The sequence below is a fragment of the Mycteria americana genome, unplaced genomic scaffold, assembly GCF_035582795.1.
Source record: "Mycteria americana isolate JAX WOST 10 ecotype Jacksonville Zoo and Gardens unplaced genomic scaffold, USCA_MyAme_1.0 Scaffold_43, whole genome shotgun sequence".
NCBI lineage: Eukaryota > Metazoa > Chordata > Aves > Ciconiiformes > Ciconiidae > Mycteria > Mycteria americana.
In genome coordinates, this window is record NW_027445630.1 from 436061 (window position 1) to 452897 (window position 16837).

Consider the following 16837-nt stretch of genomic DNA (forward strand, 5'->3'; position numbering starts at 1 on the left):
ACACCGGATCCGGCTGGGTAACCAGATCCAGCCTAAAAATACCGGGTGTCGGGATGGGGGGGGCCAGCTTGAATTGCCCTGATCCAGCGGATCCACCCGGGGTCACCCACCCCTGGGTGTCCCCCACCCTGACCCCCACACCGGGAGGGGGCCGGGGACAGCCAGGCCACCTCAGAGTGGGGAGGGGGGCAAAGGGTGGGTGCCCCCACCCGGCACCCCCCAGACAGGTCCCGGCAGTGATTTGGAGGTGCTGGGTGCGCCCACCCCGGGATGGGGGCCCCCCCACTGCTCCTGCCCCGCATCCCTCTGCAGTGCCCCTGCCTGGCTCTGCCCCCCCCCCAAGTTGTTCCCAGTGCTCCCAGTTGCAGCCAGGCCCTGGGCGGGCAACCAGCAGCAGGGTGACCGGAGCCGTGGCGGGTCAAGGTCAGCCAAGGCCGCGCACCCGCCGCGGCGGCACCCGCAGCACCCACCCACCAGCACCCACTGCAGCCCGTGGGGCCATGCGGGGCGCTGGGTGGGCACCAAAAGTGGGTGCAGGGTGCTGCTCTGCGGCCCTCTGGGTGCAGCGTGCAACGCGCAGCGTGCAACGGGCAACGTGCAGCATGCAGCGTGCAACGCGCAGCGTGCAATGGGCAACGTGCAGCATGCAGCGTGCAACGCGCAGCGTGCAGCCTGCAAGGTGCAACGCGCAGCGTGCAACAGGCAACGTGCAACCTGCAAGGTGCAACGCGCAGTGTGCAACAAGGGGCAATGTGCAGCGGGGGGGTGGCCCCGTGCGGGGGTGCAGCGCAGCACGGGGGTGCACAGAGGGGGTGCACAGAGGGGGTGCACAGAGGGGGTGCACAGAGGGGGTGCAAGGGGCCCTGGGCGCCACGCGGGGCCCTGCAGAACGGGGGTGCCCGGTGCACCCTGCAATGCAAAATGGCGTGGAGGGGTAAGGGGGTGCCGGTGTACCGGGGGGTGCCGGTAGCCCAGCGCACCCCTCTCCGTGGCTGCGGCAGGTGCCGGGCCGGGCGCCCACCGGACACCCGACACCGAGGGGCAGCTCCAGGGGGGCCGGAGGGTCTCCCCGTCCCCGGGGGTAGCTCCGGCAGGGCCCGGCCCCCGCCCGGTTCGGAGCCCCCCCCGGTGCCCCCGGAGCCGGGCGGGGCCGGGGGGGGGGATAAAAGCCGGTGCCGGCCCCGCTCCCCGCCGCCTGCTCCGCCGGTACCGGCCCGACCCGACCCGCTCCGCTCCGCCCGCGCCGCTCAAGGTAACCCCGGCCCTGCCGGGACCCACCGGGAACCCCACGGGGACCCCCACCGGGACCCACCGGGAACGCCACCGGGACCCCCACCGGGACCCCACCGGGAACCCCACCGGGACGGACCCCACCGGGACAGACCCCACCGGCGTCCGACCCCGCCGGGAAGGGCTTCCCCGGGACCGCCCAGAGAGGGACCGGACCCTCCTGGTGCCACCGGGGCCAAACTGGGACCGGACCCGCCGGTACCACCCGAGTCGGGACCGACCGGACCCTCGGGGACCGGGACCGGACCGAGGCGCCCCCCGGTGCCACCGGGACCGAACCAAATGCCCGGTGCCACCAGGACCGGGTGTCACCGGGACCGGGATCCCCCCGGTACCGCCGGGCCCAGGCCGGACCGCGGAGCGGGTCGGTCCCGGCCCCCGCTCCACTCTGGTCCTCGGCTCCCTCCGGGCTATAAATAGCCCCGGCGCCGTCCCGGCCAAACATGGCCCGGCCCGGGCTGGCCCCGCCCTGCCACACCCACTGCGGCCCCGCCCAGGGGACACGCCCTCTATAGCCCCGCCTCCATGAATACGCCCCCCGGGGGGAGGGCGGGCTCGGTAGCGACCCCCCCCGGGTCCTAGTGCCCTCCTGTCCCCCGTGTCCCCATGGCCGGGCCGGGCCCCATGCCATGCCTCACGCTCTACGCCATGCCATGCCCAGTGCCTTGCTGGGCCCCATACCGTGCCCCGCGCCCCACGCCGTGCCACCCCGGTGCCCACCGCCTCTCCCCGCAGCCCCACCATGCCGTTCAGCAACACCCACAACAAGTACAAGCTGAAGTTCTCGGCGGAGGAGGAGTTCCCGGACCTCTCCCAGCACAACAACCACATGGCCAAGGTCCTCACCCCCGCCCTCTACCAGCGCCTGCGCGACAAGGAGACCCCCAGCGGCTTCACCCTCGATGACGTCATCCAGACCGGCGTCGACAACCCTGGTGGGTGACGGTACGGGGTCCCCAGCCCGCCCATGGGGTGCTCTGGGCTGGTGCCAGGGGATGTGGTGGCTCCTGGGTCACCCCAGAGTGCCAGACCCCTGTCCCCAGTGCCATACTGGGTGCCCAGAGCCGTGTCCCCAGTGCCAGGCCCCTGTCTCCAGTGCTACGCTGGGACCTGGAGCCCTGTCCCCAGTGCCAGACTGGATTCCCAGTGCCCAGTTCCCAGTGCCATACTGGGTGCCCAGTGCCAGAGCCGTGTCCCCAGTGCCATGCCCAGTGCTGGTGCATAGTCCCCAGTACCATACTGGGTGATGGTGCCCGGTGCCATGCCCAATGCCAGTGCCCTGTCCCCAGTACCATGCCCTGCCCCAGTGCCATACTGGGTGCCCTGTACCCTGTCCCCAGTGCTGCGCCCAGTGCCAGAGTCCTGTCCCCAGTGCCATACCCATTCCTGGTGCCCTGTCCCCAGTGCCGTGCCCTGCCCCCGTGCCCTGCCCCGTGCCCACTGCCGTCTCCCCGGTGCCATACTGGGTGCCGATGCCCTGTCCCCTGTGCCCTGTTCGCAGTGCCATACCCGTTCTCAGTGCCCTGTCCCCATGTCATGTGGTGCCATGCCCTACCCCGGTACCATGCCAGCTGCCCCTGACACCCCCCCGCCCCCGCAGGCCACCCCTTCATCATGACGGTGGGCTGCGTGGCCGGGGATGAGGAGTCCTACGAGGTCTTCAAGGAGCTCTTTGACCCCGTGATCCAGGACCGCCATGGTGGCTACAAACCCACTGACAAGCACCGCACCGACCTCAACCACGAGAACCTCAAGGTCCCGGATGCCTGGGTGTTCCTGGGGGGGGGGAGGGTGGGGGGTGGGGGGTGGGCAGGGGGACAGCCGGATGCCTGGGTCCCTTCTGGGCCATGGGTCCGAACTGGGGGGGGGGGGGGGGGGGGGGGGGGGGGGGGGGGTGCTGGTAGGATGATAGGGATGGGGGTTGTGGGGTGCCTGGACGCCTGGGTCTCTCTTGAGCTGGGGGGGCGAGGGGGGGTGGGGGGGGGGGGTGGTGAGAGAGTGATGGGTGTGGGTCTCAGGCTCCTGGACACCTGGGTCGTGGGGACAAAGGGACATGGGTCCCTCCTGGGGTGGTGGTGAAGGGGAGGGGGGAATTGGGGTGCCCGGACCCCGGGTCCCACTGATGTTTCGGACAGGGGGGGGAGGACCTGGACCCCAAGTACGTGCTGAGCAGCCGGGTGCGCACGGGGCGCAGCATCAAGGGCTACTCGCTGCCCCCCCACTGCAGCCGGGGAGAGCGCCGTGCCATCGAGAAGCTGTCTGTCAGCGGTGAGGGGCGTGGCCTGTCGGGGTGTGGCCCGTTGGGGCGTGGTTTGCAGCAGGGGCGTGGCCAGCCGCAGGAGATGGGGGCTGCTGCTCAGCGGGGGGGCGGGGCTAGTGTGCTGCGTGTGGGCGGGGACAGATCTGTGGGTGTGGCCTGGGGAGAGGGGCATGGCTTGTTGATACGGGCAGCATGGCTTGGGCGTGGCTGTGGGGTGTGGGAGGGGCCTGGGTGGATATGTGTGTGTGTGTGTGTGTGTGTGTGTGTGTGTGAGACACGTACCTGTGGCCACGCCCCATGTGGGTGTGGCGTTTGGGTGGGGGCGTGTCATATGGGCGAGGCCGAGGGCTGGGGTGGAGGTGGGCGTGGCACGAGTGTGTGGGCGTGGCCTGCGTGTGAGCGCGGCAAAGTGCACATGTAGCAGGTGTCGTGGGCATGGTCGGTGGGCGGGGTCTGTCGGTGGGTGGGCGTGGCCTGGGCGTGACCGCGCCCTGACCCCGCCCCTCCGGCAGCCCTGAACAGCCTGGAGGGGGAGTTCAAGGGCCGGTACTACCCGCTGAAGGCCATGACGGAGCAGGAGCAGCAGCAGCTCATCGACGACCATTTCCTCTTCGACAAGCCGGTCTCGCCCCTGCTGCTGGCCTCGGGCATGGCCCGGGACTGGCCCGACGCCCGCGGCATCTGGTGGGGCGTCCCCGAGGGCACCCAGGCCGCAGGGACCCACCCGGGGGGGGGGATGCTGGGGGCACCCACGTGTTGGGGACCCCAGCTGGGAGGGGAGCAAGGGGCACCTGGAGGGCAGGGTCCCACCCGGGGGGGGTGCTGGGGGCACCCATGTGGTGGGGACCCTGCCTGGGAGGGGTGCAAAGGGGCACCCACAGATCGAGGTCCCACGTGGGGGCACCCACGTGTTGGGGTCCCACCTGGGGGGGGCAGTTAGGGGCCACTCAGACACCTGGGTCCCACTTGGGGGGCGTGCAGGGGGCACCCACATATGTGGCTCCCACCTTGGTGGGGGGGGCATGTAGGGGCCACCCAGATGAATATGGGGGTGCCTGGATGCCTGGGTCCCGAGGCCACCACTGAGAGGGTGTCGTGTGCGTGTCCCCCCCGCAGGCACAATGACAACAAGACCTTCCTGGTGTGGGTGAACGAGGAGGACCACCTCCGCGTCATCTCCATGGAGAAAGGGGGGAACATGAAGGAGGTGTTCAGGCGCTTCTGCGTCGGCCTCAAGAAGGTGGGTCAGAGCCCGGGGAGGGGATGGGGAGGGACATGGTGGGATGTCGGCCCTGGCATTGGGCCCTTGGAGGACACGGGAGGATGTGGGGGACATGGAGTGTCTTGGGAACATGAGGGCCTTGGGGGACATGTGGCGATATGGGGGACATGGAGGATTGTGGGGGCATGGGGGACACAGGGGGATACAGGGGGCTTTGGAGACACATGGGGACATGGAGGGTCTTGGGGGCATGGGGAGCTTTGGGGACACAGGAGGACATGGGGGTGATACAAGGGACATGGAGGATCTTGGAGACATGGGCACAATGGGGACACTGGAGTCAGGGGGCAGTGGGGGACATTGAGGGACATAGGGGGGACACAGGAGGACATGAGGGACATTGGGGCATGGTGGGGACATGGGGATGAGGGCACATTTTGGGCACAGGGGACACTGGGGTGTCCCAGGAGGGTGGTGGCAGTGGTCCTCCCCGGCTCCCTGGCTGGGGGTCAGGACGGTGGCGAGCGGGGACTCAGTCCCACGTGTCCCCCCACCCAGATCGAGGAGATCTTCAAGAAGGCGGGCCACCCCTTCATGTGGACGGAGCACTTGGGCTACATCCTGACCTGTCCCTCCAACCTGGGGACGGGGCTGCGGGGGGGCGTCCACGTCCGCCTGCCCAAGCTCAGCCAGCACCCCAAGTTTGAGGAGATCCTCAAGCGCCTCCGCCTCCAGAAGCGTGGCACAGGTGGGCACGGGGGGACGTGGGGACAGGGGGCACGGGTGGGCGGGGAGACACGGGCGTCGTGGGGTGCATGGCGGGTGCCGTGGGGTGCTGATGCCCCCCATCCTCCCCCCCCCCAGGTGGGGTGGACACCGCGGCCGTGGGCGCCGTCTTCGACATCTCCAACGCCGACCGCCTGGGGTTCTCGGAGGTGGAGCAGGTGCAGATGGTGGTGGATGGGGTGAAGCTGATGGTGGAGATGGAGAAGAAGCTGGAGCAGAACCAGCCCATCGACGACATGATCCCCGCCCAAAAATAGGGGACCCCCACCTCGGGCACCCCTCCAGGACCGGCCTCAATAAATGCTGCTGGTCGCCGCTGTGAACCCACACGTCTGGGCAGGGGGGGTGGAACACACGGGGGTTGCCCCCCCCCCCCCCCGGGGTGCCTTTGCAGCCCCTCCCGGCCTACAAGGGGCAGCTTCACCTTAACTCTGCCCATACCCTGGAGTCATGATGGAGGGAGGGGGTCCCAGTGCTGAGGGTGCTGGTACTGACGGGTGCTGACGCCGGTGGGTTTCCTATGTTTATTGGGGGGTCGGGGTACAGACCGGGGCAGGAATAACTTAAAAATGTGCCGGGGGGAGGGGGGGGGGGGGGAGAACACCAGAGCCCTGGGGCCCAGGGCCGTATTTACAGGCTGTACAGGGCTGGGGGACATGGGGACAGTCCCCAGGGGGGCTCTGGGGGACTGTGGGATGCAGCCACAGCTCTGGGGACCCAGGGGTGGGGATCCAGGGGGCTGGAGGTGATGTAGAGCCCCAAATCTGGAAGCTGGGGGACCCCAAGGTCCCAGAGCCAATGTCCCCAAGGTCCCCAAGCTGGCGGACCCTAAAGTCCCAGAGCCGATGTCCACAAGGTCCCCAAGCTGGTAGTCCCTGGGGTCCCAGAGCTGGTGGACCTCAAGGTCTTGGCACCGATGTCCCCAAGGTCCCAGAGTCAGGGGCTGCTGGGGTCCCAGATCCAATGGCCCCACAGATAGCCAAGGGGTCCCGGAGCACCCAGGGGGCAGGAGCCAGTGACGCCTGGGGGCACCCCAGATCCCCAAGCTGCCACGAGCCCCCGGCTGCTGGTGCTGATGTCCCCGAGGGGCTGCTGGAGCTGAGGCAGCCCCCGGGGGGGGTCCCCAGAGCTGTCGCATCCCTCGGGGGGCCTGGATCCGTTGCAGACCCCCGGTGCTGGTGCTGATACAGCTCCCGGGGGGGGGGGGGGGCAGGGTTGTCCCAGTGCCGATGCAGCCCTCAGGGTGGGAGTCCTGGATCCGATGCAGCCCCTGGGGGGGGTCCTGGTGCCGATGCAGCCCCAGGTGCCAGATCCAGTGCATCCTCGGGGGGGTGGGGGGGGTGGGGGGAGCTCCCAGATCTGCTGCAGGCACAAGAGGCCCCAGCTCCGCCACAGCCCTGGGCGCTGGATCCAGTGCATCCTTGGGGGGTCCCAGCACCAATGCAGCCCCAGGTGCCAGAGCCGGTGCATCCTTGGGGGGGGAAGGGGGGAACCCAGCGCCGACACAGCCCCAGGTGCCAGATCTGACCCACCCTGGGGGTGATCCCAACACCAGTGCAGCCCCGGGTCCCAGCTCCAGTGCATCCCCCGGGAGAGATGCAGCCCTCGAGGCGGGGATCCCAGCTCCGGCAGGTCCCTAGAGCTGGAGCTGACCGGCCACACGTGCCAAGGTGGCACGGAAAGCGCCAGCAGTGCCGGCCAGGCGCCGGAAGAGCACGCCGTGGAGGCCGAGGCGCTGGAGCCGGCAAACCTCGGCCTCAAAATGGCAGAAGTGCTCGCTGGGGCCCCGGTCGTGGGTGCAGGAGAGCAGGAAGGGCTGGGGCTGGCGCGCACGGCAGCCGGCCGAGAGGGTGGCCTGCCGCAGTGCCGCCATCACCGCCTCGGCCGGCCGAGCACTCGTCACCTTCACATGCCAGGGGCATCGGAGCAGCCGGGGTTCGGCTTCCTTTTGATCCCAAGGTAGATGGCAACTGTGGGGGGAAAGGGGGGCAAGGGGTGGGCAGGGGGCTATGAGGCACAGGGAAGGGTGGCTATGGCATGGGGCTAAGGGGTAGTGGGGGGGGGTATGGCACAGGCAGGGGGCTATGGGGTAGTGGGGGGGTACAGCACGGGCAGGGGGCTGCCCACCCTGGGGAGCACCCATGGGTTGGGGGCACCCAGGGGCATCAGCACCCACCTTGTGAGCGCAGGTCCCCCGATTCTCTCAGGTTCGTCTGCGACCCTGGGGAGGGGGACACGCACATCAGGGGGGGCTGGGGGCTCTGCCCACCATGGGTGGCACCAAGCCCCCCCCCCCCAGTTCTGCACCGATTTTGGGGGGCACTACCCCCCTTTCAGGGTCATTGCCGCAAGCCCCATGGCTGATGTGGGGGTATGGTCTCCATTTTGGGGTCCCTGTGCCCCGCCCCAAAGCTGTGCCAAATTTGGGGAGGCACAGCCCCAATTTAGGGGACACCATCTGCAAAGGTCATGCCCCTTGGGACAGGCACCACCCCAATTTTGGGGGGCACTGCCCCTGGTTTAAGGCATACCCAGGGTCATACCTATTTTGGGGGGGCACCACACCCATTGGGGGGGCATCCCCCCCAAGGTAATGCTGAATTTGGGGGGCACCATCCCCCATCTCAGGGCACATCATCTCCCCCAAGGAGATGCCCATTTGGGGGGGGAAGGCAGCACCTCCAGTCGAGGGGGGATCTCCCACCCCCCAGTCATGCCTCTTTTGGAGGGGCACTTCCCCCCCTCAAAGCTGTGCCCAATTTTGGGGGCACCATGTCCACATTGGGGGGCATCACCCCCACCAAGCTCACACCTATTTTAGGGGGGGCACTACCCTAACCTGCCCCCCCCCAACCCCCCAAACCCCCCGGCGGCAGCAAAGGCTGAGAGGCAGAAAGAGAGAAGGGACAGGAGCAAAGCGAGGCGGGCACCGGCAGCACCAGGAGTGGGTGCTGGTGGCACCGGGACAGGCATCAGGAGCACTGGGACAGACACCGGGACAGGTACCGGGGTGTGCGCCGATGGCACTGGGACAGGAACAAGGACAGGCACTGGGGTAGGTGCCAGCAGCACCGGGACAGGCACTGGCAGCACCGGAACAGGCACTGGCGGCACTAGGACACGTGCCAGTGGAACTGGGACAGGCACCAGGACAAACACTGGTGGCGTTGAGACAGGCTCCAGGGTAGATGCTGGTGGTACTGGGACAGGCACCAGGACAAACACCGGCAGCACCGGGACAGGTGCTGGGGTGGACACTGGGATGAACACCGGCAGCACGGAGACACGCACCGGGACAAACACCGGGGTGAGTGCTGGCGGCACTGGGACAAGCACCAGTGGCACCGCGATGGGCGCCGGTGACACCGGGCACTTACTGATTTTGGCTCCTGGAGGCGTGGGGGTGCCCGAGACGCACCTATTAGAGCTCTGCCGCTTAGAGGGGTCAAGAGTGACCCTGGAAGAGAGAAGAGGGAGTGAGGAAGGCGAGGGCAGCGCCGGCGGGGCGGGCACGGCGCCCGCGGCCCCCTCACCTGCGGGTCAGCTTGGAGGTCAGCTTGCTGAAGAGGTTGGAGGTGGCCCGCGAGCGGCTCTGGGGCAGCGGCGAGGCCTCGGGTGCCAGCGTCGGGGAGGCGGGGGGCCCGTTGGGACCCCCCCCCGTTCGCCGATCCCGCACTTGCCCGCCGTGGAAGGTGCTGCGGACGGTAGTGCCCCGCGCCAGGCGGGCCCGCTCCGAGGAGGCGGCGGCAATGCTGTGGCTGGAGGGTGACGCCGGGGGCACCCGGCCGGCGACGGAGCTGTGGGGAGGGGAAGGAGGGAGGCATTGCAGTGGCGGGGGGGGGGGGGAGATAGGATGGGACCCCCCCGAGGGTCGCCCGCCGCCCTACCTGTTCTCCTTGCCGTTCTGCAGCAGCGAGTGGCGGTCGGCACCCGGGCGCTCGGTGCAGACGTAGGTGTTCCTGCGCGCCATCACACTCGAGGGAAGGTTGTTCTGCAAGGCACCGGGCACCTGCCGCCGTCAGCACCGGGGTGGCCCCCCTGCCCCGATCCCCCAGTCCCAGGGGGGCCCCCACCCTGATTTCTCAGCCCCACGGGCACCTACACCCTGTCCATGTGGCCCCGGGGGGCCTGCAGCCTGCTCCCCCAGCTCCACAGGTACCCACCACCTGCTCCCCAGCCCCACGGGTGCCCGTACTCCCATCTGCCAGCCCCACAGGTGCCCCCCACCCCTGCTCCCCGAGCCCCAGGAGCATCCGCCGCCCCGAGGCGTGCCCCCAGCCCCGTGCCCACCGTGTTGATGGCACCGTCCTTGTGCCGGTCGGGGATCTCAGACTTGTTGGGGTTGTTGGCGCTGCTGACCATGGGGCTGGAGGGGGGCATCCCGCGCCCGCTGCCCACCACGCTGCAGCTGGCCTTGCGGGCGGGCATGCGCTCCTCCTTCAGCTCCGCGTCGCCCGCGCTGGTGGGGCTGCGCTTGGGGTGCATGGGCACCGGCGAGGGGCCGCCTGCGGGCAGGGGACGTCAGGCAGGGTGCGAGGGTCCTGCCCGCTGTGCTGGCGGGGGGTATTTCTGTAGGGCACGGCCGGACCGGCCCCGCTATAGGATGTGGGAGAGGGTGCCCACCCTGCCCTCCACCCCGTGGGCACGGAGCCCACCCTGCCTTGCACCCCATGGCCATAGGACTGGGTGCCCAGCCCGCCCTGGACCCCACGGGCAGGGAGCCCACTCTACTCTGCACCCCACAAGCATGATGCCCACCCAGCCCCTGCAGACATGGGACAGGGTGCCCACCCTGGGACAGGCCAGGGGACACTCACAGAAGTCGCTGTGCCGCCGCTGCCGGTGGTAGGTAGTGGCACCACGCTGGCTCTTGCCGTGCGAGGACGCCTTGCCGGTGCCGTTGGCCGCCTCGCTGGGTGCCCGCACCCGGGCCAGGGAGAGGCTGCTGCCCGTACGTGACTCACCTGCCTCCACCTGTGGCCGGCAGCGCCCGTCACCGGCCCTGCCCGGCGTCCTGGGGCGTGGACGGCAGCGCCACCGCGTTGTCACCTCACCTCATTCTTCCTGCCCAGCAGGAGGTAGGTGGCCGTCACCTCGTTGTACTTCTGGTTGCTCAGGGACTCCTTGATCTCCTCCCGGGTGTAGCCCATGCCCACCATCACCTCTGCGGGGAGCAGGGACGGTGAGCGGGCACCGCTGGTCCCTGGGGTGCGGCAGACCCCCACCCCGGGGTGCCAGGGTGGCACCGTGCCCTCACCGATGCGCTTGGCATCCCCAAAGTCCTCCTCAGGCTCCTTGTAGGGCTTCAGCTCGTCGCCCTCGTAGCCAATGTTGATCCACTTGTCCTTCATGATTTGCTGCAGGACAGCAGCGGGCACCGGTAGGGTGACACGGGTGCCACCAGCAGTGACACAGGTGCCACTGGGGGTGCCATGAGCACACGGCAGGCACAGGGCACCCTCCCCGGCTGGCTTACCCACCCCAATGCCACCCTGGGGTGCTCGGCCCCTGCCATCAGCTACAGCCAGGGCATGGCTAGCTGCATCCTGCCCTTGCCCGCCCACCCATGGCTGCTGCCAGCTTGTAATTAGCCCATTAGGCTAATTAAGAGCATCGGGAAGGGGGAGGCAGCCCTAGGGGAGCCCACAGGGTGTCGAGCGGAGTGGCCAGGGGACATGCCCCATCGGGGTGGGACGGTGCCCATCCCAGCTGTGCCAGCCCCAGCCCTGTGCCCTCCCCGAGCCCTGTGTCCCCCCTGTGCCCCCCCAGGACCCCCCTCACCTCGAGGGTGCAGCGCTTGGCCGGGTTCAGGACCAGGAACCGGCGCAGGATGTTCTCACAGTCGGTCGACATGTAAAAGGGCACCCGGTACTTGCCCCGCAGCACCCGCTCCCGCAGCTCCTGGGACGGGGGACACGCGTAGGTCAGGGTGGGGACCCCCAGGCCCTGGGATGGGACGGACACGGTCCCCACCACGGGCACAGGGACAGGATGGGCACTGTGCCCCTGGGCACGGGCACAGGACCAGCAGTGCCCCACAGGCAGGGATCTGGGATGGGCACTGTCCCCAGCTGAGCAGGGGGACGGGACGATTCCCATCCCCAGCCAGGGACAGGACACGCACAGGGCCAGGTGACAGGAGGGGACGCCGCCCCGCCCCGCTGCCCACCTTGAGGTTGTGGCCATCAAAGGGCAGGGAGCCGCTGACCAGGGTGTAGAGGATGACGCCCAGGCTCCAGATGTCGACCTCGGGGCCATCGTACTTCTTGCCCTGGAAGAGCTCGGGGGCGGCGTACGGGGGGGACCCGCAGAAGGTGTCCAGCTTGGAGCCCAGCGTGAACTCATTGCTGAACCCGAAGTCGGCGATCTTGATGTTGGCGTCGGCGTCCAGCAGCAGGTTCTCCGCCTGCAGGCACCAGGACGGGCACGGGGATGGCAAGGTGGGCACCGTGCCCGGCACGGAGCCACTGGGACAGGCACCGCGTCGGGCACAGAGACGCCAGGACGGGGACGCTGGGATGGACACCGTGTCCAGCATGGGGATGCGGGGACGGGCACCACACCAGGCATGGGGATGGTGGGATGGGGACGGTGGGATGGCGACCATGTCAAGGACAGACACCAGGATGAGGATACTGGAATGGGCACTACATTAGGCATGGGAACACTGGGACGGGCACCATACTAGGCACCCCACATGGCACAGGGACACCAGGAAGGGCACGGTATGGGACAGTGCCACCGCGGGGCACCCCGTGGCCCCCTGTCCAGTGCCACCCCCGGCAGGGGACACCACGGGGCACCCCGTGGCCCCCTGCCCAGTGCCACCCCCGGCAGGGGACACCACGGGGCAGCTGGGTCCCACCTTAAGGTCCCGGTGGACGATGTTTTTCTGGTGGCAGTAGTGCACAGCCGAGACGATCTGGGGACAGGGCGAGCGTCAGCAGGGTGCCACCAGTGCCCACTGTTCCCACTGCCACTGGTGGCCACCCCACAGTGCCCCCCCCAGCCTCTTGTCCCACCCCGATCGATGCTGCAGCCAGTCGCCCGGGGGGGGGGGGGGGGGGGGGAATATCGATCCTGCCCACGTGTGGCCGCCATGTGCCAGCCCTCCCCCATGGCCACCCCTCTGCTGCAATGTCCCCAGCCCCACAGCACCACGGTGCCACATCCCCCCACCCTGTGCCAGCCCCTTGCCAGGTCCCCAGCCCCAAGGCATGTCCCCCACCCCACAGCACCACACCCTCCCCCATGCCAGCTCCCTACGATGTCCCCAGCCCCATGCCAGCCCTCCAACACTGTCCCCAGCCCCCCAACATGCCCTGGTGTCCCCCCCAGGGCCCCCCACCTGTCTGAACTTGGCCCGCGCCTCCTTCTCCTTCATCCTCCCGTGGGACACGAGGTAGTCGAACACTTCGCCTGCAGGGACACCCATGGGTGCCCGCACCCCCCCCACCCCGGGCACGGCACCCTCCAGCCCAACCACCCTCCCCCCCGAAGGTGGGCGCCGTGCCCCCCACTAGACCCTCAGGCGCACCCCCTAACCCCAGCCCAGCACCCCGGGGTGCACCAAGGTGGGGCACGGCCCCCGGGGAGGTGTGCGGCACCCACGGGGGGATCAGGGTGCCCGGGGCGGGGGGCCTCACCAGCGCTGGCGTACTCCATCACCAGGTACAGCGTCTTCTCCGTCTCGATGACCTCAAACAGTTTCACTGCGGAGGGGTGGGGGGGTCAGCATGGGCACCCATGGGTGCCCCCCCCCCCGCCCCACAGCTGCCCCCCTTGTCCCCAGTGGGGGGGCCCCACTCACCAATATTGGGGTGGTTCAGCCCCTTCATAATGCGAACTTCCCGGAAGAGCTGCGTGCAGGGGGGGCAAAGGCGTTAGCGGGGGTGCCGAGACCCTCCACTCACTGTGCCCAGAGGGGTGCCCCCCACCCTGTGCCCCCCGCCCCAGGTGCTCCCCACCTTCTGGAGGCTGGTGGGGTTCAGCTGTGTCTTGTCGATGATTTTTATGGCCACCTGGGAAGGAAACAGGGGGGTGAGAGGGGGACATGGCGGGGGCAGCGCTGCCGCTTACCCCCAGACCCCCCCCACCGCAGGCACCCGTTTTCCCCTCAGCGTTGCAATTCTCCTCCCAGTTGCCCCCCCAGGGGTGCCCAGCTCCCCCCAGGCCCCCCATAACCCCCCTGGGTGCACCGATGTACCCCAGGGCCCCCATTTCTTCCCCAGGTCGCCCCCCAGCTCCTTCCAATTGCCCCCAGGACCCCTCAAACTCACCCCAGGCCCCCCCATCTCCCTCCAACTGCCCCCCAGCTCCCTCCCATCACCCCCAGGGACCCCCCAGGACCCCTGCACGCCGCCCCCACCTCACGGCCGGTGAGAATGTGCCGGGCCAGCTTGACCTTGGCGAAGTTGCCCTTGCCGATGGTGCGCAGCAGGCGGTAGTTGCCGATGTGGGGCTGCTCCTCGGGACAGGAGGCGATGGAGTTGCGGCAGCGGGCGCCCAGCGAGCGGCTGGACCAGGCCGAGCCCTTCTCCGAGCGACTGCCCCCCAGGCCCGTGAGCTGGGGAGGGAGGGGGACAGGTGGCTGAGACCCCCCCCTCAGATCATCACAGGAGCGACTGGGACTGTTGAGGCCCCCCAGTTCATCACAGAGGGGATAGTGCTGCTGAGACCCCCCCCAGCTCATCACAGGAGTGCCTGGTGCCTGCTGAGCCCCCCCCAGCTCATCACAGGGGTGCCCGGTACTGCTGAGCCCCCCCCCAGCTCATCACAGGGGTGCCCGGTACTGCTGAGCCCCCACCCCCCAGCTCATCACAGGGGTGCCCGGTACTGCTGAGCCCCCCCCCCCCCCCCCAGCTCATCACAGGGGTGCCCGGTACTGCTGAGCCCCCCCCCCCCCCCCCAGCTCATCACAGGGGTGCCTCCCCAGCACCCAAAGGCCCCCGGGGAGGGACGCTGCCCAGGCCGGCGGGGTGGGGACGGATCCGGCCTGACCGGCTCCGGGGCCGCGTCCTGGCCTCGCCCGCGGGTGCCCACACGCCCGGGTCTCCCGCTCGGGTGCCCCCGACGGTGACCGGGGGACTCTGCTGGCCCCGGTGTGGCCCCCCCTTCCCGGCCGTAGGGTCACCGGCGTCCCCCCAGTAACACCAGTACCCCCCGCACGCCCCGTTCCCGCTTACCGGTGGTGCCACACCTGCCCAGTGCCCCCCCCCCCCTCCTACAAGGCGACCCCCCCTTCCCCGGTACAACCCCCACCCCGGGGCTCCCCCCGGTACCAGCCGACCCCTCCCGGTGCCCCTCCGGTACAAACCCAGGCCCCCCCGGTACAACCCGGCCCTCCCACTCACTGTGTCCGCGTTCCGCTCGTTCCCCGCCGCCAGGGCGGAGCGCGAAGACATCTTGACCCGCGGGGCCGGGGCTCGGGGCCGGGGGGGGAGGCTCGGGGCCGGCGGGGCTCGGGCAGGCCCGGGCCGGGCCGGGCGCACCGGGCGCGGCCGCTACCAGCGGCTCATGGCCGGGCCCGGGCGCACGAAGGCGGAGCCGGGGCCGGGCCGGGCCGGGCCCGGACAAGGGAGCCCTAGGGGCGGGCGGCGGCGGGGGCGGCCATGGGCCGGGCCGGGCCGGGCCGGAACCGGAACCGGAAGCAGGACCGGGGCTGGGCGGGGCGGGGCTTCGCGGCGATGGTGTCCACGCCCCTTAAAGGCGCCGCGCACCCGCCGGAGGGGGGGGGGGGGTGCGGGGGGCGTGATGGGGGTACGGGGCTTATTTGGGGACGCGGGGGGGGTCAGGGTGGGGGGGGTCAGGGGGTGCAGGGGGCATTGGGGTGGGCGGGGTCATTTAGGGGCGGGGGGCTTTTGGGGGGGAGCGTCATGGGGTGCAGGGGGTGTTTGGGGGCGCAGGGGGGATTTGGGGGCTCTGGGCGTTCCGGGGCACGGGCGTGCCCGGGGGTGCGGGACTGGGCCTGTGGGACCGACCCCCGGCTGGGGACCCGCAGGGACACCCGTGGGGCGCGGCGGGGGCAGGGGGCGGGCACTGGCGGGCACTGCCCCGCCCCTTGCCTTTGAGAGGAGCGGCGGGGCGGGGCTGGTCCCGCCCCTCCACCAGGACGATGGCCAATCACGAGCCGCCGGGCGCGGCGGCAGCTCCTTCTCATTGGCTGAGCCGAGGCATGGAGACAGCCCGGCCCGCCCCCCGGCGGGGCGGGGCCCGCGCCAGCGCACCTTTCCGATTGGCTGCTGTGCTGGCCAATCGGCGGCGGCCGGGGTGGGGTGGGGGGGGTGTTAACCCCTGAGTGCCTGGCGGAGGTGTCACGTGGGGGCTCGGCGTCACGTGGGTTGGAGGGGACACGGGGGGACGCGGACACGCGTGGGGTGGGGGTGGGTGGGCAGAGCGTCACGTGGTGCAGGCCCGGCGCTGGGCCGGGGTCCCCCCTGTCACGGGGAGTGACACCCCCAGGGGTGGCACCGGGCCGGGGGGTGGCACCGGGTCTCGCTGGGTCCCCTGTGTCGCTGGGTCCTGTCGCCGTGACACGTGGGGGGCCCTGTGTCACTGGGTCTGTCCCCACGCCACGCCCGTGTCCCCCTGTGCCATTGGGGTCCTGTCCTTGTGCCACTGGGGTCCCCCTGTGCCATCCGGGTCTTGTTCCGTCCCACGCCCAGGTCCCCTTGTGCCATGTGGGGTCGTGTCACCACAACATGCTGGGGTCCCCTGTGCCATCGGAGTCCTGTCCCCACGTCACCTCAGTGTCCCCCTTTGCCATTGGGGTCCCATCCCCGTGCCACGCTCGTGTCCCCCTTTGCCGTTGGGGTCCTGTCCTGTTCCCGTGCCACCTGGGTTCCCCTGTGCCATGCAGTGTCCTGTCCCCTGTGCCATGCTGGTGTCCCCTGTGCCACACGGGGTCCCCTCCCTGTGCCATGTGGGGTCGGTCCCCCCCCCATGCCATCTGGGTCCTGACCTGTGCCATGCCAGTGTCCTCCTCTGCCATCGGGATCCTGTCCCCATGCCATGAGGGAGCCCCTGTGCCATGCGGGTCCCATTTCTGTCCCATGCAGGGTCCCATCCCTCTGCCATGCCCGTGTCCCCCTGTGCCATCAGAGTCCTGTCCTCGTGCCGTGCCAGGGTCCCCCTGTGCCATGCAGGGCCCCATCCTTGTGCCATGCTCGTGTCCCCCTGTGCCATCAGGGTCCCGTGCCATCAGAGTCCCCTGTGCCATCAGCGCCCCGTCCCCGTGCCACGCAGGGGGTGACAGCCATGCAAGGTGGGGTCCCCCCTCG

General features: G+C 69.9%; 2 protein-coding genes across 3 annotated transcripts; one reads left to right on the forward strand and one right to left on the reverse strand.

Moving 5' to 3' along the window:
• The first annotated feature begins 1204 nt into the window (after positions 1-1204).
• CKM (creatine kinase, M-type) lies at positions 1205-5863 on the forward strand. The gene is made up of 8 exons (XM_075490057.1): positions 1205-1252; positions 2026-2225; positions 2891-3045; positions 3426-3558; positions 4063-4234; positions 4667-4790; positions 5331-5520; positions 5637-5863. Exons 2-8 carry the CDS (start codon positions 2033-2035, stop codon positions 5813-5815), a joined length of 1146 nt encoding a protein of 381 aa, XP_075346172.1. The 5' UTR covers positions 1205-1252; positions 2026-2032; the 3' UTR covers positions 5816-5863.
• A 1057-nt stretch (positions 5864-6920) lies between these two features.
• On the reverse strand, positions 6921-15199 carry MARK4 (microtubule affinity regulating kinase 4). 2 transcript variants are annotated; one of them, XM_075490037.1, is made up of 18 exons: positions 14912-15199; positions 13927-14124; positions 13526-13579; positions 13369-13417; positions 13205-13270; positions 12907-12977; positions 12424-12480; positions 11728-11964; positions 11340-11459; positions 10816-10915; positions 10613-10722; positions 10376-10532; positions 9849-10063; positions 9446-9549; positions 9092-9355; positions 8936-9015; positions 7735-7779; positions 7331-7528 (listed from the first exon to the last, which is right to left on the reverse strand). In XM_075490037.1, exons 1-18 carry the CDS (start codon positions 14960-14962, stop codon positions 7464-7466), a joined length of 2043 nt encoding a protein of 680 aa, XP_075346152.1. In that variant the 5' UTR covers positions 14963-15199; the 3' UTR covers positions 7331-7463. The 2 variants fall into 2 exon arrangements, with proteins under 2 accessions (XP_075346151.1, XP_075346152.1); XM_075490036.1 differs by lacking the exon at positions 8936-9015 and having other exon boundaries at positions 6921-7528.
• Positions 15200-16837: the final 1638 nt, after the last annotated feature.

Excerpts from the sequence above, each read along its gene's own strand:
- CKM (XM_075490057.1), top strand. The coding sequence starts at position 2,033 with ATGCCGTTCAGCAACACCCACAACAAGTACAAGCTGAAGTTCTCGGCG. Across the intron at positions 4,235-4,666 it reads CCCGACGCCCGCGGCATCTG|GCACAATGACAACAAGACCT; the intron begins GTGGGGCGTCCC and ends TCCCCCCCGCAG. Across the intron at positions 4,791-5,330 it reads TCTGCGTCGGCCTCAAGAAG|ATCGAGGAGATCTTCAAGAA; the intron begins GTGGGTCAGAGC and ends CCCCCCACCCAG.
- MARK4 (XM_075490036.1), bottom strand. The coding sequence starts at position 14,962 with ATGTCTTCGCGCTCCGCCCTGGCGGCGGGGAACGAGCGGAACGCGGAC. Across the intron at positions 13,418-13,525 it reads ACCCCACCAGCCTCCAGAAG|CTCTTCCGGGAAGTTCGCAT; the intron begins GTGGGGAGCACC and ends CCCTGCACGCAG. Across the intron at positions 10,533-10,612 it reads TGCTGGGCAGGAAGAATGAG|GTGGAGGCAGGTGAGTCACG; the intron begins GTGAGGTGACAA and ends TGCCGGCCACAG.